This window comes from Marmota marmota, unplaced genomic scaffold (genome assembly GCF_001458135.2).
Source record: "Marmota marmota marmota unplaced genomic scaffold, marMar, whole genome shotgun sequence".
In the NCBI taxonomy this organism is placed as follows: domain Eukaryota; kingdom Metazoa; phylum Chordata; class Mammalia; order Rodentia; family Sciuridae; genus Marmota; species Marmota marmota.
In genome coordinates, this window is record NW_026000205.1 from 13662052 (window position 1) to 13682520 (window position 20469).

General features: G+C 38.8%; 2 protein-coding genes and 1 pseudogene across 12 annotated transcripts in view; 1 reads left to right on the forward strand and 2 right to left on the reverse strand.

The window, feature by feature from the left end:
• Ankrd27 (ankyrin repeat domain 27) overlaps window positions 1–16352 on the forward strand; it is a 60246-nt gene extending 43894 nt beyond the window's left edge. For 5 of the 10 annotated variants that reach the window (XM_015496933.2, XM_015496934.2, XM_048790988.1 and 2 more), the window contains 7 exons: window positions 915–1112; window positions 1946–2065; window positions 3119–3280; window positions 4918–5029; window positions 6112–6190; window positions 6380–6452; window positions 8011–9347. In XM_015496933.2, the coding sequence (XP_015352419.1) occupies window positions 915–1112; window positions 1946–2065; window positions 3119–3280; window positions 4918–5029; window positions 6112–6190; window positions 6380–6452; window positions 8011–8247 (981 nt within the window). In that variant the 3' untranslated portion in view covers window positions 8248–9347. Of the gene's footprint in view, window positions 1–914; window positions 1113–1945; window positions 2066–3118; window positions 3281–4917; window positions 5030–6111; window positions 6191–6379; window positions 6453–8010; window positions 9348–12806; window positions 14152–16226 lie in introns of those variants that run through there. The other 5 variants (XM_048790991.1, XM_048790992.1, XM_048790994.1 and 2 more) reach the window with 5 other exon arrangements.
• On the reverse strand, window positions 11100–12000 carry LOC107151746 (annotated as a pseudogene).
• Pdcd5 (programmed cell death 5) overlaps window positions 14278–20469 on the reverse strand; it is a 29249-nt gene continuing 23057 nt past the window's right edge. The window contains exons 1-6 of one of the 2 annotated variants that reach the window (XM_015496935.2): window positions 20022–20066; window positions 19441–19478; window positions 17233–17294; window positions 16349–16440; window positions 15386–15457; window positions 14278–14439 (exon numbers count right to left, since the gene is read on the reverse strand). In XM_015496935.2, the coding sequence (XP_015352421.1) occupies window positions 14392–14439; window positions 15386–15457; window positions 16349–16440; window positions 17233–17294; window positions 19441–19478; window positions 20022–20063 (354 nt within the window). In that variant the 5' untranslated portion in view covers window positions 20064–20066 and the 3' untranslated portion in view covers window positions 14278–14391. Of the gene's footprint in view, window positions 14440–15385; window positions 15458–16348; window positions 16441–17232; window positions 17295–19440; window positions 19479–20021; window positions 20067–20469 lie in introns of those variants that run through there. The other variant, XM_048791000.1, reaches the window with a different exon arrangement.

The following is a 20469-nucleotide window of genomic DNA, read 5'->3' on the forward strand; positions in this document are numbered from 1 at the left end:
CAGTTCCATGAGGTTAAACAAACCCACTACAATGAAGATATAGAATACTTCCACCCCCAAATACTCTCCTGCCCCACTGTAGCCAGCCTCCTTCCCCTGATCCCCTGGAGGCTGTAGTCTGTTTCCCCACCTTTCGGTTTGTCGTTCCTGAGTCTGATTTGCATTTTCCCAGTAACTGGTGATGTTAAACATCTTTTCATGTTCTCACTGACCATTCATTTACCTATCTTCTTTTGTTTTAGGTCTGTTCAAACCTTTTGCCTAACTTTTTTAAGTTGGATTGTCTTCTGTTGTAAAATACTTAATTTTTTTTAATGATTAATTCTGGTTGGCCTAAGTCCTGTGAGGTATATGTATTGCACACATTTTCTCCCTTTCTGCAGTTTGCCTTTTCATCTTAATCATATCTTTCAAGAGCAAACATTTGAAGTTTTTGTTAAGTCCAGTTTAACCTAACTTTAATTTTTTGTGTGAGTATCATATCTAAGAAATCTTTTTCTATGCCATAGTTGCAAAGAATTTTTTCTTTGCTCTCTTTAAGAAGCTTTATAGTTGTAGCTTTTATGTGTCTGACTATGATGCCTTTTTAATGTTTGTGCTTGGAGTAAGGTAGGGTTGATGTGCAGCATTTCCATATATGGGTATCCAGTTATCCTAGCACCATTTGACTGGCATAAAGGGATATCATTTTAGGGGATTTGCTTTACTAAAAATAGAGGTTATTCTTGTGGTCTTATTACTTTCTAAAGTAATAAGAATTCACCTGTGGGCATTGTGATTCCAGATGCCACTGTGATCCCAAATTTTGCATAGGAGCTGTGTGTGTCAGGGACAAGTGATAATCATTCCTTCAGCGCAATTTCTTAAGTACTGATGATGTTTCTGTTTCTGTTTCCGTCTTCTGCATTTACTAGAAGCTGGCAAGGATTCCTACCAATGGGCTTGGCGTGAATGTGACCAACCTGGATGGCTCTTCCCCACTGCATGTTGCTGCCCTGCATGGTCGAGTGGACCTCATCCCCCTCCTGTTGAAGCATGGTGCCAACGCAGGTGCCAGAGATGCAAACCAAGCCGTCCCCCTCCACCTGGCCTGCCAGAAGGGCCACTTTCAGGTCCGGGCTTTGTCTTTTGGGCATTGTAGCAGGTGCTAGCTTTGGTATCAGGAACTTACGTGGGAGAAATGTGCAGAGGGGAAAGGTCTTGGGGTCTAGCCCAGAGGACAGTTGCATTTCCTTCCTCCCACCCTGAAATTCTGTAGTACACAGGGCAGGAGCACTTGGCAGCAGAACACAGAACTCTGGTGCTCCCTGGGAGTGGAGCCAGCCCTCTGCCCATTGCCATTTACATCTGTGTGACCCAGAGCTGTCATTCTGATTTTGATCCCAGCAAGAGTTGTCTCCTACACTTGGGTCTTGATCATCTCTCCACCTTTAGGTCTGTGCCAAACAGTTTCATACTTTATGAAGTACAGTCGTGGCCCTGTAGGAGGGGGTCCAAGAGAGAATTTTGGAACAGTTTGTGTTTTTAAATTACTATTTTTCTTATAGAAATTATCTATGTATACATTTTTCCTTTTTCCTTTATCAGTTCCACTGTAGACTCTTTAAAGACAAGGACCGTGTCTCAGGTCTTCATCTCTATCCTGAGCACTCAGCAGTGTGCTTTCAGCATCAGCTTCCTAATCTGTAATATCTGAGTCATAATTCCACCTCTCCATAGGGTAGATGTAAAGATTAAACCAAAACAGTAGTGCTCAGTGCAGTGCCTGGCCCAGAGCAGACCCTCAGCAGATGGTACTTCCTCGGCCTCCAGCTGGTCTGCTTTCCCTGGGGTCAGACATATGTCTCAAGAGCCTTCTCAGTAAGCAGAGAAAAATCAGTTTCAAATTAGAGATTTCTTTTTGCACATTTTAACTGAGGTTGAATTTTTTTCTTCTCTGAGCTAGGTGGTGAAGTATCTATTAGATTCTAATGTGAAACCCAATAAAAAGGATATAAGTGGAAACACACCCCTCATTTATGCCTGCTCCAGTGGCCATCATGAAGTCGCAGCACTGTTGCTACAGGTAAGGCCCCTCCCAGCTCCAGTAGGCCTTTTCCCCATTCTCTGAGCTGGTCCACCTGTTAGTCACAGGCCTCCAGAAGAGGAGCTCTGCACCACATTTCCACAGTGGTTCTGTGTGGAAGGGAGCTGGTGCTGTGTCAGGGAGGCAGTGCTTAGGACCTGGGTTCTGCTTTTGCTGGCGGTGTAGGCCTGACCTCACCTACCATGGGTAAGTCGAGTTGTTACCCTGAAGTGTGAGCCCAGTGGCCTTCTGGGTCACAGAGTCAGGGAAAACCCACCTTGTTCATGATCCACTTTGGTGGACTTTTTAAAAATGAGTGTAGTTTTAGATCAGTGTTGTTTTCTCTTTAATTTAATGTAGGATGATCGTTGATTAAGCCAGGTACAGTGATGTATCCCAGCAGCTTGGGAGGCCAAGCCAGGAGGATCACAAGTTCAAAGCCAGCCTTAGCAACTTAGTGAAGCCCTAAGTAACTTGTGAGACCCTGTCTCAAAATAAAACATAAAAAGGGCTGGGGATGCGGCTCAGTAGTTAAGCATCCCTAGGTTCAATCCCTGGAACCAAAAAAACAAAAAACAAAACAAAACAACCCAAAAAACAAAACCAATAACAACACAATTTTTAATGGTCAAGTAAGTATGGATTTACCCTAGTGTTTTCTTTAATGTTTCTTATTTGTTTAAATTTAATCTGTTTTTTTCCCTGCTGTAGTGATAAGTGCTGCAATAAACACCTTTGTTCATAAGTCCTTTCTTAGTGTTACTTTTTTAAAATATTTTTTTAGTTGTTGATAGAGTTTTATTTTATTTATTTATATGTGGTGCTGAAAATTGAACCCAGTGCCTCACACATGCCAGGCAAGTTTGCTACCCCTGAGCCACAGCCCAGCCCCTCTTAGTGTTACTTTTATCCCCAACATTTTAAGGAAAGTATCAGACATAGAAGTTGAAACACTTTTACAGTGAATACCCATGTTCCTACCCCGTAGATTCTGCCTTGAAGATTTTTTACCATTCCTAATATATCCTAATATTGTGCTGTTTCTCCTTCTAGCATGGGGCTTCCATTAACGCTACTAACAATAAGGGCAATACAGCTCTGCATGAGGCTGTGATAGAAAAGCATGTCTTCGTGGTGGAGCTGCTTCTGCTTCATGGAGCATCAGTTCACATCTTGAACAAGAGGCAGTGCACGGCCATAGACTGTGCTGAGCAGGTGAGTGCAGACAGCATTGGAGCTAGGAGTTCAGGCTCCCACACAGCCCTCTGTGGATTTCTCCCAGATCTGATCCTTGGGTCCCGGGCAAGTCAACCTGTGTGGCTAGATAACTGGTTCTTGTCACCTGGTTAAAGGTGGCAGGCTCAGGGAGCCAGGAATCATTCTTTTAGGGGTAGCTTCCAAAGGCCTGTGTTGAGGTACCCCAGTTGGCACCCTGATCTGACATACTTAATGGGCGATCAAGTACTAAAGGGAAATAGCAAGTTCAGGCACCATTCTGGTTTCACCATCCTTGCAGCATGATTGAGAAAGCTAGTTTTGTTTGTGGATTTAAAACTACTTGCCTGTAATCTCCACTACTGGGAGGGAGGAGGATGCCAAGTTCAAGTCCAGCCTGGGCAACCTAGCGAGACCTTGTCTCAAAACACATACGTACAGAGGCTGGCGTTGAGGCTTAAGCGGTAACGCGCTTGCCTGGCATGCGCAGGGTGCTGGGTTCGATCCTCAGCACCACATAAAAAAATAAAAAATGAAGATGTTGTGTCCACTGAAAACTGAAAAATAAATATTAAAAAAAATAAAAAGTTAAAAAAAAAAAACACATACGTACAATAATAAAAGGACTGAGGGGATGTAGCTCAGTGGCAGAGTGCTTGCCTAGCATGTGCAAGGCCCTGGGTTCAATCCCCAGTTCTACAGAATAAAACTAAACCAAACCTGTGGAGTTCTGTAAGGGGAGTCCCCACAGGTCCCCACCCTCTCCAGTGCTGTGGGTGTTTATCATGGAGATTGGTGAGGAAAAGTCCTTTACTCCTGGGAGAAGGGAGCTCTTTCCAGCTCGTGTCTTCATGGTGAATCTTCGTCTGATTTTCTAGTCAGCGTGGGAATAGACAGCTAGTAGGCTATTCAATGACCCCACTGAGATGTTAAAGTTACCAAAATCCAGCCTGATCATAGCTTTATTATATTCATTTGAGTTTTCGGTGACTTTCTTTTAACTTTGATGTTGTCTTCATCTGGAGATGAAGTGTGGTTTAAGGAGATGTGTGTGGCTGGCAAGGGGTGGGCCTATGGGGAACAATTTGAGGTGTCAGCCGAATGGTTGAGGGATGCCCAGCTGGCTGGTGAAGCAGTGTTTCTTGGGTGTATCTGTGAGCTTGATATTTCCTAAGGGAACTGAAGTATTTTAAACTTCAGTACTTAGTCTAAGGACAATGATGGTGATGGTGTTATTGAGTCCTTATTGCATGGTGGCCCCTTGATAACCTCTCCTGACCATACAATAATGGAGCCTATTATTGCCACCCAGTTGCATGGAATGGTTAAACACCCAGCCCACGGTAACTGGTAGAGGGCAGTCAGGTTCCAGATACAGGTTTTTCTTTTTCTTTTTTCCTGTTCCTTTTGTGGTGCTAGGAATGAAACACAGGACTTTGTGTGTGCTGTGTGAGTGCTCTACCGCTGAGCTAACCCCCAGCACACAGGGCTGCTCTTGCCACTAGGATTTATGGCCTCAGAGTTTTGTTTGTAGTTGTTTTTCAGGTTTCTTTTGGTACAGTCACAGCTATACCAACAGATCAATAATATGCTAATGAAGAATTAAAGTTACTATTACCTTTCCCTTGAAATTGTAGAATTCAAAAATAATGGAGTTACTTCAAGTAGTACCAAGTTGTGTTGCCTCATTAGATGATGTTGCCGAAATAGACCACAAGGAGTATGTGACCGTTAAGATCAGGAAAAAATGTAAGTGCTTACTTTCTTTCTATAGTTCTCAACTTAGGTTTATTTGCAAATTCATGGGTAGTTGATGGTTTTCATTTAATTATAAATGTAAAATGTCATTATAGTTATGACTGGGAGGGATACACAGAAATGTATGTGTCAGTTTTTTTTTTTTGAATACTAGTTTTCCGGTTGATTATGTTTCCTGGGGAAATCAGACAGACATTCCCAGCATTACCTCATTACCTGAAGATTTAGGCCTCAACTTACCCCCTGGAGAGGAGTAACCTCTTGTAGATTGTTATTCCTCATATTCCAAAGCCACATGTTCTCTGGTGCATTTCCCAGACTTCCAGGGTGAATGCATCTTTTTGTCTTTTTTTTTTTTTCTTTTTCTCCAATGCTGGGGCTTAAGCCCCAGGACCGCTGTACCACTGAACTTCATCCCTGCCCCCAACTTTAAAAAAGTGCAGGTGTATGGAGGTTGATGGTAATTAGAATAGCAGTTACCAAATAGCTGTGGAAATATTTTCTCCTTTGTTAAAAGTTTAAAGGGGTCCTTGTTCTGTTATCTTTAAAAAGTCCATGTATTTGTAGTGCAATAATGTAAATAACTCCACTTACATATCTGGATAATTCTTTTTTTTTTGGGGGGGGGGTACTGGGGATTGAACTCAAGGGGGCACTTGACCACTGAGCCAAATCCCCAGCCCTATTTTGTATGTTTATTTAGAGTCAGGGTCTTACTGAATTGCTTAGCACCTCGCTTTTGCTGAGGCTGGCTTTGAACTTGCAATCCTCCTACCTCAACCTCCTGAGCTGCTGGGATTACAGGCATGCACCACCACGAACATATCTGGATAATTCTGAGGTTACCTCAGCATAATTGATTTTAGTGGGGGAGTATCAGTGTATGAAGGATTTATCCTTGTTTTACAAAGGTTCTCATAGTAATAAATAGGTATTTGCCACTATAGTTAAGCAAAGTCAATGCTTAATTTTCTAAATTTTGTTAAACTAAGAAATTAGAAAGTTTGAGTCTGTGTTGTAATTTTAATATAACTATTTTTTAAGTTTTCAGTTATTTATTCTTTTATCTACAGGGAACTCAAAAATGTACGATCTACCAGATGAACCTTTTACAAGACAGTTTTACTTTGTTCACTCAGGTGGTCAGTTTAGGTGAGTATAAAAATCAAGTTGATTTCTGTACCTTGGCCCCCAAATGTATTTAGAACAGAAGCAACATATGAACAGCTTTAATTACCTGTGGATGAACTCTCAGTAATAATGTCATCCAATGCTGCCATCTTGTGGTCAGAGTGTTTCACACCACTATTCCAAATATTTATTTTATATTTTGGGTTTCAGGGGGAAGACTTCTAGGGAGATTATGGCAAGAGATAGAAGTGTCCCTAATTTTACCGAAGGTTCTTTGCATGAGGTGAGTTATTAAACACTGGCTTATAATCCTACTTTTAAAAAAAATATTTAGTTTTTAGTTGGACACAATATCTTTATTTATTTATTTTCATGTGGTGCTGAGGATCGAACCCAGGGCCTCACATGTGGTAGGTGAGCGCTCTACCGCTGAGCCACAACCCTAGCCCCAATATATTCCTACTTTTAAAAACCTGACTTTTTCAAAAGTGATCCACAGGAAACACATTTCTCCATGATAGTCATCTTCATTTAATGGTAGTCTTCACTGTAAGAGTTAACAGCAATTAAGACTGCAGTACTTTAGTGGGACAGTCAAGAATATGGACTTCATTGATATATTTTAAAATATATTTCTGAGCAGAGAAAGGAGAGTGGTGAAAGGTGGGAAGCAGTAGTAAGCCTGGGAAGCTGCGGTTTCAGTGTGTACAGTAGTTCTCTCCCATGCACCATTTAAAAAGTTTGTCATAAAATGAAGCCTGCTTTACAATCTGTGCTATTTTTTTCCTAAGGCATAGACAGTTGATTATTTAGGAAAATAGGTACACATTTAAGTAGGAAAGGGGGTTAATCCCAAGAGTGAGATGCCTGGTAAAGCAAGAATACACACTCAAGGGAGAATGCTTACTCTCTCCAGAGGGAAAGACAGCCCAATCTATGCTCAAAAAAAAAAAAATCAAGTTGATTTTTATACCTTGACCCCCAAATGTATTTATAACAGAAGCAACATATGAACAGCTTTAATTAACTGTGAACAAATTACCTATGATTCTTAGAAATATGACTTTTCTTATTGTTGAGAATTGATAGCATAGGCTTTTGGAGCAAACATGTAAGTTTTGAATCATTTCTTTAGAACATTAAAGTGATTTCTTTTTTAATTTTTTTTTTTAGTTGTAGATGGACACAATATCTTTATTTATTTATGTGGTGCTGAGGATCGAACGCAGTGTCTCACATGTGCTAGGCTAGTGCTCTACCACTGAGCCACAACCCCAGCCCAAGAACATTAAAGTGATTTCTATTAACATGACTAATTTTTATTTCACACTTAATCTTCTGTAGCTTTGCTAATAGATTTGCTCCTTAGTGGGAAACCCACTAACTGACCTCTGCCTGAGTTCGATCAAGTGCTAGCTTCTCCCTTGCGGTACTTAGTTAGATGGCTTAACTGCTAGTCCTGTTTCCTCAGCTGTGGAGTGGGACTGCAGTATATATACTTAGAGTTACAAAGTGTGCAAACGTGTAAAGCACTTTCTCTGGGTGCTTTCTGTATTTACACTGCACAGGTAGTGAGCACGTGACACACTGTCATCACAGGGATGTTAGAATTGAAAATATGCTTGAGGAGTACTAAGCACATTGTCTGACACAGTAGCCCACAGGGGTAGATGGATGTATATTTTGTCAGTTTTAGATGTGACTAAAACACTTAATTTGACCAATCAGATCAGATCATTATCCATCTACCTGACCAGGGCTGACTTAATGCTGTAGGTGCAGTGCGGTCATGTGGTTTATAATACAGTGCAGACATAAACTGAATTGTATATTTTCTTTAGCCTGAAAGGCAAGGAATCACACGGAAACAGAATAACCTGCCAGACCAGAGCAGATCTCAGACTGCTAATGAAGGAAAGAATGACTGGCCTGAGGAGAGGCCTAGACAGAAGCAAACTGCTCCTGGAAACAGGAGAATGCTCCGCAGGCACACTGTTGAAGACCCAGTTGTTCCCAAGGGCCCAGAGACTGCCGACAATCTATCCCTGCCCCAAGGGGCTGGTGTTTCCCAGTCTTAACAGTAATAAGTCATTGTTAAGTTTGCTGCCAAGAAGTAAGTATGCAATAAGATGATGCTGAGCATGAATACAGCTTAGGACTGAGTATACTTTCAAACAACTGGCTTGAAAGACTCTTCAGCAGAAAGTTCCTGAAAGCTTTTCTGTGGCTGAGGGAATAAGTGCAACAAAAAATTTACCACCATCTCTCTCCTCTTCAAAGCTAATGAATACACTTGAAAGAAAATGGACAAAAATTTCAGTAGGGTCCAGCTCCTTAATTGGGATGTATGTTTCTAAGGATTTCCTGGTTATAGGGAGAGGTTTCACTGTCAGATTCTGATATTCCATGGAAAGGTGCTAAACCTCTGTGATGTGTATAAATTAGCAAGCCATAAGCTAAAATATTCTCCCTACCCACACTACAGGATAATCTAAAGAGAAGCGATTTAGGTCACAGTAAGTTACTGTGGAGGCCATGCAGAAATGTCATATTGGAATGAAGAAATAGACCATGCAAAATGTTCCTTTGCAAAGCAACACTTGAACCAAAATATGCCTAAATGCCATTTTGATGTTCATTTTAGTAAAAAGGACATATCAGACCTGTTCTGCACTATATAGAAAAAGTTGGATATAATTTTTCTTCCAACAAAGTACAGATAATTGGTCACTGCACATATATACCTGTAGCAGTGTTTCTAGAAACATCCCTTTCCGTTAAAAACCTCCCTTAAATGTCACACCTGATGGATGGTTATTAGAGAGTAGATTTGGCACATCTTTTCTTAGTCTTTTGATTCAGATTCAAAACTTACAGCACAAACCAGGTCAAAGTTATTTTAAGTTAGAATTTATTGATTTTTACAAATTTATATAGATTATACTGTTATTTTTTTATGTTATTGGTCTACAGCTTATAAACATGGGTTTGTCCTGAGTACATTTTCAAATAACTTTGTAATAGGGAAATGGTTTTGTGCATGTTCTTGGAAATTCTTGTGTGTATAGAAGGGAGGGGTTATTTTTCTACAAAGTAATTTATGATTTCTAATTTTCTAATGTGCCTTGGATATGTGCCAAATGATGGAAGAGAAACAGTAAACTTTATGATTCTTGAACGTGTCATGGTATTTTTTTTCCCAATACTGGGGATTGAACCCAGGGCCTCATGCATGCTAGGCAAGTTCTGTACCAAGCCATATCCCCAGTCCCATGGTATGCTTTTTTAATGTTTTGTGATGGAGATTTGTTTCTCAGCCCCTCTAATAAACATATGCTTTGTGTGTGGAAAAATGGTCCCCCTTGGATGGATGTATATTTTGTCAGTTTTAGATGTGACTGAAACACTTAATTTGACCAAACAGATCAGATCATTATCCACCTACCTGACCAGGGCTGACTTAATGCTGTAGGTGCTATGCTGAGGGACCACAAAAATGTTTTCTTTTAAAATCAAAATAATAAATACAATACAGCTTTCTAGTACAAACACAAATGAACACTGTTGCTTTACCAATTTATTAATTTTTCTTCTCTTTCCTTTTTTAACCAAAATAACATTATTAACTTAAATTGCTGTGGTCTTTTATCATTACTAATTAAGAAACTATGTCATATAATTTATTGGCATAGGCATTCTCAATATGCATACATGTACATGTGCTAGTAACTAATTTTATGGATGGTGCAGTATAATTTTGAAAATGCTTTGATGTATAACCATTTTTTAAGAAATATTAAGTGAATTTACTCAAATGAAGGAAGTTTAATGATACAGAAATAATAATATTTAAAATAAAAATATTAAAAAACATTAAAATAAAAATAAATCTGCATACAATAAAAAGTGAATATAAATTAGCCAACTCTATGGACATTTCCAGTTTAACATTCATACAAACATATACTCACCTTTTTCTTTATAGAGATAACACATATGTACATGATGTGAAATTCTGACAAAAAAATCAGAACTTCTAACAACATTTTCAAGTTTTAAAAATAGTATGGAAAATGTTTCAACCACATTCTACATGAATGTAAACCTCTGATTTAATTTCATGATTTTATCATGCCAGAATGAATCATGGTTGGTTTTAAGTTTTTTTTTGGCACTGGGATTGAATCCAGGGATACTTAGTCACTGAGCTATATCTCCAGCCCTTTTTATTATTTGTTTTGAGACATGGCCTCCCCTAAGTTGCTGAGGCTGGCCTTAAATTTGTGATCATCCTGCCTCAGCTTCCCAAGTGGCTGGGATTGCAGGCATGTACCACCATGCCTGGCAGGTTTTTAATGATTTTAAAAACAGATATTGGTATCATAACAGATTGGCTTATTAATAATTAAGGCATTTGTTTACACAGTATCTCAGTATGGACAAAAATTTTTAACGTTATTTACTATGACATTTTAAACTTTGAAAGTCTATTCAACATTAATAGCTGCACACATACGAGTGGTTTTTATAAAACAATACAAAATTAATGATAATTAGTCTTTATAGTTCCTAGTCCTGTCTTATTTTTTCACATAGTATAAATTATATTCTCATGGAGGACTGCATTAGGACCAGTAGTTCTTAAATGTTACCAGATAACCACATAAAGCCCAAATGCAGCAAAGGCAAACAGTCTTTGTGGTGCACTTTCATCTCATTGAAGTTGAAGCTGTTCGTTTTGGATATTTTTCCACTTCAATGTGAAGTAGATTGTTTCAGGGTTTTCATTAGTGGTTTCATTATGTGGCTTTTTAAAAGAAAAATATGGTTTTAATTTCTTCCACACTTCACAGTTCTCAGATCAATTTTTGGAAATCATATAGTTCAAGATGTTTTGAGTAACCAAATGCTCTTTAGTAGACAAAATCTCTCAATTCAACTATAATAAATAAGCATCTACATCCTTAGCTATAATACCACTGTATCCTGGAACCAAAGTAAGATGTTTTTCTTGTTCTTACAGGCCACTTAGTTGTTTTAAAATCCTGAATATTTCCATCATTTATAATTTTTTGAGTGATAGTTCTGACCACTTTTTTATTACAGCTTGAAGCCAGTTTAAACCAACTATCACATATTCTTCAAATTTGCTTTTAAGTAATGACTTTACAAGAGGCAACAAGTCTACACAGCAGCCAAGTGAGATCTGTTGTTTTTCTTTCTGTAAACCATTAATACAGGCAGGCAATCTACCTCAACTCCAAGATCTTCTATCCTCCCCAAATAAGTTACAAGTTCACTTACACTTCTCCAGAAAGTTAAAGCTACACTCAATCTCAAATTCCTGCTGAACCAAACTTAGGCCATTGTTTCATGATCCTGAGAAACCACAGGAAAAAACCCCACCGTATTTAGATGATGGATTTTCTGTGAAGAACCAGAATCACTGTGGAGTTAACCAGATATCTTCAACTATCATGGCTATAATTTTTCATGCAGGTGGGCTGCACAAACCAGTTCATTTTATTTGCCATATCACACAGCCCTCACTTATAGGGGACTATTTTTTTCTGTAATAAGGATTTGGATAAAGATGTTGGACTTTTTTTTTTTTTTTTTTTTGGTGATGGATCACCTTTCAAAATTTATCTGGACTTCACAGCTTGTCCAACTGTTGTATTTATATAAACAGCCAACTATTCCGGAGATTTCTTAACCTCCTTCATATTCTTATTAGTGAATTTTTAGATCTGTTTTCTAGGATGATCAATGGAATGATCCTCAATATTACAAACGTTCCATTTTTTAACATTGTGAGTTTCAGATGCCATAATCTCTTCAATATGGGCGCCTCACGGTACCTCCGTGCCTCACCCCCGTGCTGGCACTGGCAAATAGCCACTGGACAGCCTAGGCCAGGCCCCATATCAGTCATTCAAACGCCGCTGCGCTGCCCACCATAATATCGCCCTCCTATGGGCGTCTCCTGATGCATAATCATTTAATTCTGTCTCACTGAATAGAATTGGCAAGCCAGGAAACAGGTTCAGAGAAACAAGGGACTGATTTGCTTGAGATCTGAGGGTCAAGGTCAAATTGGCAGTGGCACCTGAATTGGCTGTTTCAAGCTTGGTGTGCTCTTCATCTGGAGAAAAAGTCCTGAATGAAACCGTCTGTCTTTGGGGAGTTTCCTTTTGAGCTATTGCAGTAAAGTAATTAACAGTAGGAGCCATCTCAATTGACTAGCTCATTACACTTCTGTTTTTCCACTTGTTTCCTAGCTTGAAAGAAAAAATAATTTTACAGTTCACAAATAAGTAATGCCTGAATTTCTATTTCTGTGTAAGTTTTGAGTACAAAGGATTGCCAGCTCACTGACTTACTTAAAAGTTTAGAATAACCACTCCTCACTTCTTAGCAGTATTCTCCACCCTTTGTGCCTTCAATAACTTCTATCCTTGTATACACAATCGCTTTCCATTCTCAAGTGTCTTTGAAAGGAACATCTGACAATCTTTAAACACATTCACATCATAGTTAGAATTAGGACACGGGTTATTCTGAACAAGAAAATGTAACAAAACTTGCTAAGAATTATATAATGTGCTGTTAGCATTTTTTTTTCTTATTTTTTTAGTTGTAGACGGACACAATGCCTTTATTTACGTGGTGAAGACTGAACCCAGTGCCTCACATGTGCGAGGCAAGCACTCTATCATGAGCTACAACTCCAGCCCCTGCTTTTTACATGTTTATGTCAATGAGGTCTAAAGCAAAATCTATAAATGGGTTCTCCCAAAATCCCAGAAGATTTTGACTACAATTCTATTCCTTAAAAAAAAAATAAAAAAATTAATTTTCTTAATGGTTATAACTCATTTATTCAGAAATTAGACACTTATTCCAACACTTTTCTTTTGTGGTGCTGGGGCTCAAACTCAGGACCTCCAGGATGCCCTCTACCACCGAGCCACACCACCAACCCCTATGATGACTTTGTTTATTATGGTTACAAATTTCAAATATTGTAAAATCTCAAATATAGTTTAAACATGAGCAGTATGCTGTGTTTAAAGCCAACTTGGACTGTAAACCACATTTCCCACTGCTACCAATCCTATTCATCTCATTAAGTGTTGTGAATTCACTCCTGGGCTTAGTTTCGTAGAACTAAGGCGTTTAAAAGATTACATCAAAGAGCTTAGTTATTAAAGTTTATGATCTAAATGTATGAGAGAAGGTTTTATTTTTTTTTAAATATTTTTATTTGTTATGAATGGACCTTTATCTATTTTTTTAATATGTGGTGCTAAGAATCGAACCCAGTGCCTCACACATGCTAGGCAAGCGCTCTACCACTGAGCCACAACCCCAGCCCAAGAGGATTTTCATAACCTAGTGCAAGTAAAGCTCAGTATGAGATGACATCTGCCTTAAAATCATCTGCAGCTTTATTAGTAAAAAACTCAAAAACATTTCTACCAAAATGTAACTGCTCAACTCAAACTAGATTTTAATCATTAAAGTCATTTATCTTGGAGCTGGGTCGTAGCTCAGTGGTACAGTGCTTGCCTAGCATGTGTGAAGCATAGGGTTCAATTCTCAGAACACTGCATATAAATAAATAAATAAAGACCCATTGACAACTTTAAAAATTTTTTTTTTTTTATAGTCATTTGTCTTACAAACATTTTTACTGTTGAAGTATTATTACCAGTTTGTCCCAGTTATTGTGGCTGATTGTATCAATGGAAGTATCACTCCAGCTGTTTTGGATGGGAGTGATAAATGTTACATAATTTAATCTCAAGGCCTTTGATAAGCATATTACAAAAGAAATCAAAGCCAGGGATTTTCTTGCATTAAATGGAAGTACTACCTGCAGAAATATTAGTCATACTCAGTCACTGTCCATGGGTTTTATTTCCCAGTGTTTCTGGCTGCTGTGGTTGGTGTTTTCTTCCTATTGAAGCACGCTGGAACAACTTGTATTTCTCCTACATTCATGCTGCTAAGTACTCAAATGCTTTTGGTAGGAAGGGAAATACATTCAAAATGCAGATCTTCTGGTCACTTGGCAGATACTGAAATAACTTACCACAACTTGCTTTATTTTGAATAACAAGTTTATTTTTTAAAGGCATATAGACAATAAACAAAGTAAACAATTAATCAGAGTACTAGAATTGTTTTATTAAGGTCCAGTCTCTAAACATTTTAGCTCAATAATCATCATCTTCATCAGAGTCCATTACTTTTCTTCTGTTGAACTAGGGGGAAAATTAAATGAATGTCATAACATATTTAATAAAGCATAACTCAGACTTTCTGAGAAGAAAAATTTCTACCCACTCAGGACTGTGTGTGTGTCTATTTTTTTTTTTTTTTTTGTGGTGTTGGGGACAGAACCCAGGGTCTCATGCATGACAGGCAAATGAGTCACATCCCCAGTCCTATGTCTTTAAAACAACTTCATGAGCAAAGAGGGCAGCAGTTGGGGGACAAGGAACCTTAAACATTAAAACCTCAATAAATAAAGTTTCTTCCAGAACTTCCATGTGGGAAGCCATCTATGAACTATGTGTGAACTAAAACGATGTTGAAGCCATTAGGCTGGAAAGCCTGGTATCAGGAACTCCCAGCAACAATCCTGCTGATTTGAGAACGCCTAGTTCATGTGGCGTCCTACCTAGCTCTGTCACAAGTTCAGTATAGCATCAGAGATGGGACGACCACTTAGCTTCATTACAAGTTCAGTATAGGATAAGAGATGGGATGACCCACTAGAGTCATCACACAGCCTCTAGGAGATGGGTGTGGCTTGCCAAAATGCCAATCAACCCGTTTACTGCAAGCCCCCTGCCACACTGAGAATCAAGCACCAAGACTCCCCCGGCTGAAACCTTATCCCTGCCTTTGATGTACTCCTCCTTAAATACAGAGTATCCTCCTGTTTCAGTTGTTCAGTTCCAGCTCTTATTAGGACTGGAAGGCCTATCAGGCACCCCCCCCTTTTATCTAATTTCTGGCTCTGCCTTTATTTCTTAATAATTATTTCAGACTGAGCAGGAATGTACCCTGATGGGGTGTGCTGGTCACCCCACAATATTTCCATGTTATAAAACTGCCTAAATACTGAAAGATATTTAGATATGGCAGTTGTATATTCAACCCTTAACATTTAATGTATCAACCTTTTCATTTGCAGAAACTTACTTTAACTGTTGTTTTCTTTTCTGTTTGTTGGCTTACTTTTTCAAGGATTTCTATTAAGCCTTGTTCTGATACCTAGGATAATCAGGAAAAAAAAAAGACAGAGAGAGAGAGAGAGAGAAAAGAGGAAAGGAGTGAGTTAGGGGGTTAGAACTACTGGTTTAAGTTCCAACTAAATTTGCTTTGCTATATTCCTCAGTGGGAGAATAGATAATATTCACCAAACAGCTCTTCAGAAAAGTTCAAAACAAACATTTATAAGAACATCTTTATCATCACTAGTAGACAATGAAAAATACACCACTGTGTTGTCAGGGGAAAGACATTCTACCTCTGCCCATGAGAAGCTTAAACACAACCTTGGAGGAAACACCACCCTCAAAAAGATTAACAGGTTGTCTTTCTCAAATGCTAGGCGCCAAGCGCTCTACCACTGAGCCACAACCCCAGCTCGAGGGAAGGTTTTCTTAGTTGTTCTTAGTGTAAAGGGCTAAGAAAGCAGCAGGTGGAACTTGAAAGAAGGCTAAGCTTGCCAGATGATCCCCACACCTCATGGCCTTTCAGCAACACAAATGATAATCAAAGGATTAAAATCTCTCCTCATTTGCAAACAAAACCTAACTTCTACCTAAACAGGTAGTATTTTAATTGGTATTATTGACAAGCCTTGTTTCCAGTGCAGGAAATAATTTAAGTTAAGCTAGCTAACCCTAAGTCATTGGGTCACACAGACATCAGCAAGGTTCCACAGCAATGTCAGGAAAGGAGAAAGCATAGCATTTCGAGAAAGGTAATTATCTTTTAGAACTGATGACTGTTTTATCCTTTAAAAAATTCTTCACAGGAGAAAAAAACAAAATCCCACAAATTTTATAATCGGATGAACAGTAAATTGACCTGGGGAAGCCATGTTTTGATAAAGCAGGTAAGAGTGGGTAAAGTTCCCTTAAGGTAGGCCAAGCTCACCTTCCCGCTGAGTTGTCCATATCTTGCCAACTGTATAAGATAATTTTCTACTGCTTTAGTTTTTTCAGGCTTTACAAGGGCTAAATTACTTACTGTAAAGAAAAAACATACAAAAAGACATCAAAACTAAATGTACTCATATTTATATTACACCTTAAAACTACGCATTGACGTTTCCAAAGCAGTTCACAAGCGTGTATTGTCTCCAAATCAGAGAAGTAGGTAGGGCACACAATGGCTACTTCTTTTAAAGCCAGAGTTCACCCATGTCAATCACAGTTGTACAGCCAAGATTAAACTTGGGTTCTCAGATATTAAGCCCCATACTGTCTTGTTTCTTAAAATGACTGCCTTCTGAAAAGTAATTTATTTATTACTATGCATATAAAATGGTGGTGATCATCTACAGCTATCTGTCCTTTCTGAACTCAAATTGAGCTTACATTTACAACACAGAAGATACAGAAGACAGTTCCTTCTGATTGGCTAATTTTTTTTCTATGTATTTTTTTTGTTTTATTATAAAAAACTGCATGTACAATAAAACCAAGACTATCACCAATTCTTAACTCCCCATCACCCATGTCAAACAGGCAACAATTTGATTGTTTCTACTTTAGAGTTGTTTTCTACCAATTTTACTGAAAAGACACTTGGAAAAGATTTTCTTGCTAAGAAGAGAAGTGAGCTGGCAGTTTTAACAATTCAACAATTCAAGGAAATTTTCTCTAGGTTTATAAATTTCACACTTCTTACAAATTAATGTTATCTCAAGTATTTTTAGGTAAAACAAACATTTACTCTAGAGAGCAGTAACTGCATATGTATCTCCCCAATCAAGCCAATTTTATGGAAATATCTTAAAGGAAATGGAAGATGCTTACACCTGGCCCGGGCTGACTGATCCAGAACTTGGGCCAAGATACTGTTTCTCATTTCTGCTTCCCTACAATAAAAACATAGGTCAAGCAAAATTAAAACTAGGCTGTCAGCATACCTACAGAACATACATAAAAAGTAACAAGATGTTTCTTACGATAGACACCTGTGATACACAGACTGTGCTGTGGTGTTTCTGCCTTCAAATAGCCAGCTTTGTTATATGGTTGTAACCCTACCATGTTTTCAGGAAACTTAAATATTTTCATAATTAGAGAGAAGTTTCAGTTCAACCACGTTTACCAAAATTTTAAGTACCTATTGTGTGACAGGTGCTTGAAACTTAGTGGGATTTCAGGCAATGAGAATCACCAATTAATTGATTAATCTGTGCCGTTTCCAGGGACAGGAAGGACATATTAGAGATAAGCTCAGGCCCAGGGAGGACATATTAGAGAGACACAGGTAACCATGGCCGAGCTAAAACCAAATACAGTTGCTCAGGGATCTCAGTTCTATTTTTGAGTGGAGAAGGGTAGTAAGATTATAACTCTGCAACTACTCTTGCTTCTTTCTATATACTCAAAGAGGAACTAGTTCATATTCGTAGGGCAATGGTTTCAAACTTTAATGTAGTAAATTATTTTTTTTTTTTTCCTCAAGTGAAGCCCTTCAGGGAACCTGAAGGGTGTACTCTGGCTGCATTAGAGAGCTGGGGCTTGTTATGCCCACTATTCATTTCAACCTAGGAGCCCTAGAGATTAAGGAATACAGTTTAAAGATTACTTCCCTAGGCCTTACAATTCCTGAGTACTTAAAATCTGCTATTAAGTAATAGTAGTATTATATTTCACTCAATCTAAAATGTCACCCATTGTAAGATGCACCATAGTTTTATGTATTTTTAAGAGTTTTTTTAAAAAAAGGTACTCTAGTTTATGGGTCTCTTAAGAGACCCCCACTCAAAGCTGGTGTCAAAAAGCAACATGCATGGGCTGGGGTTGTAGCTCAGTGGTAGAGCACTTGCCTAGCACGTGTGAAGCGCTGAGTTCAATCCTCAGCCCCGCATGTGAATAAACAAAGGTCCATCAATAAGTAATAAAAATACTGAGGAAATAAAAGCAATATGCTCTCTAAAAGATAAACAAGAAATAAGCCTGCCATGCAACAGCAAGGAATTCTTCATGTATCTGACCCAAACTGGAGGAAGGAAAAAATAAAAGTTCCTCTGAAAATTTGAACTGCAAGCTTTAGTTTTATAGGGTTTCTGTCTGACTTCACACTATGAGGCAAGAGGGAGAAGAGAACCTCAAACAAAATTTTAAAAGATCTCAGATTTCAAATGAACCCAAGAAATGGCAGAAGTAAAAGTAAATACTCTGTGGAAGAATCCAGGATAAGAGCAATCAATTATAATGCATTCCAATTTCAAATGTTAAAATGTGAAAAAATGTACTTCTCAGAACCAACAAAATTTGAATAGTTTTACTTCCTTCATATCACTCAGTGTTTATCATCTGCCTTTTTCTAAACCCTCACTTTCTTGCCTACCTCTAAAAACCCAATACAGTGCCTGACCCAAAGCAAATGACAAAGGGAGTTTAAAAGGTAGCATGAGGACAGGGGGGAAGAAATGAGGAGTTGCTCAACTGATTAAAGTTATATGAGATGAAAAACTTCTAGAGCTATTGTACAACAATGTGAATACAGTGACCACTACTGAATAGTATACTTAAAAACAAGAATAGCTGCAATAGTAAATTTTATTACTTTTTTTTTACCCCAAAAGAAAAAAATAGGCAGTATGATGGGGCAATCAAATATTCATTTGATTAACTTGGCCGGTGAGGTGCTCTGCCTTCTGCTGGTATAAAAATGAGACTAGTATAATGGGTGATATTTATTTTTATTTTTTTTTTAAACAGATGATATTTATTGAAGTGTTCAACTGTCACAACACACGAATGAAGTAGTTCTATTATGCTGTGTTAAGGCAGTCGCAGTTTAGCAGATAAACAGTAATTGCAATACAAGGTATTAAATGTGTATTTAACAAATAATAAAGATTCCTCGATGACAATTCATGGCAAAAATCACTCGGCCAGGACAAGATTCAAAGCTTATACACCTGTAAACATTTCGGGGTGGGGTGGGGGTTTGGTTCATTTGGTGAAACCACCTCTCAAGAAGTTCAGATGTCCAGCCCATCATACCTGTGTTTTGCTTCTTGTTGTGCTGCATCGCTAGGATCCTGAAAAAAAAATAATAATTTTTCATTGAGTGTAATTTCACAAAGGGGTAAAAACAGAACCCATTCTGCTTTCTTTCTGATACATACTAGAGACAGCTTTTCTAATAACTAAAACCTGGGCTCAGAGAAGTCAGCGAGATAGTCTCCATGAACTTCTGAAGTCACAACTCATAGAACGTTTGAGAACACAGACAACCCCGGTTTCCTACACTACGCTTCCTAAAACGTGCCTCCGAATTAGGGGCACTGATGATGCCAACCACCTCGCTCCATCCCTAACCCGCTCCTCCCCGGCTTCATGCTACAGGCAGGCGCTCCTCCAGCCCCGGCTCCCGGAGATGACCAGTCGGCTGTCCCGCTCCGTCGGGGCTGGAGTTCGCCGGTCCCCGCGCCTGAAACACAGCGGGCCCTCAACGGAATGCGGGGTACAACTCAATTCTAGAAAAACTGGGTTCCGATCGGCGGGCACGGCAGTGGACGGTGGCCAGCCCCGAAAGCCGAGGCTGAGGGAGGGGCGAGGCTAAGGTTTTCCCCCGGGCGAACCTCCGGCCCAGCGAACCCCCTCTGGGGCTGCCAGACCCCCATCCAGAACCAGATGGTTTCTTTGGTAAATTCTTCCAAACATTGAAAGAAGAATTAACACCAGTCCTTCTCAAATACTTCCAGATAATAAAAGAAGAGGCAATACTTCCTAACTCACTATTCCAATACCAAAGCCAGACAAAAACAAGAAAACCAAGAGGCTTACTCACCATGACCAAGTGAGATTTATTCCTGGAATGCAAAGATTGTTCAACAGGTGAAAATTGGCCAATGTAACACAATACGTTAACAGAATGAAGGAGAAGACTATGTGATCATCTCAACTGATGAAAAAGAAGGATGTGACACAATTGAATACACATCTATGATAAAAGCACTCAAAAAACTAGGAAAAGAAGGAAACTACTTAAGTATGACAAAAGCCACATATTAAAAAAAAAAAAAAAAA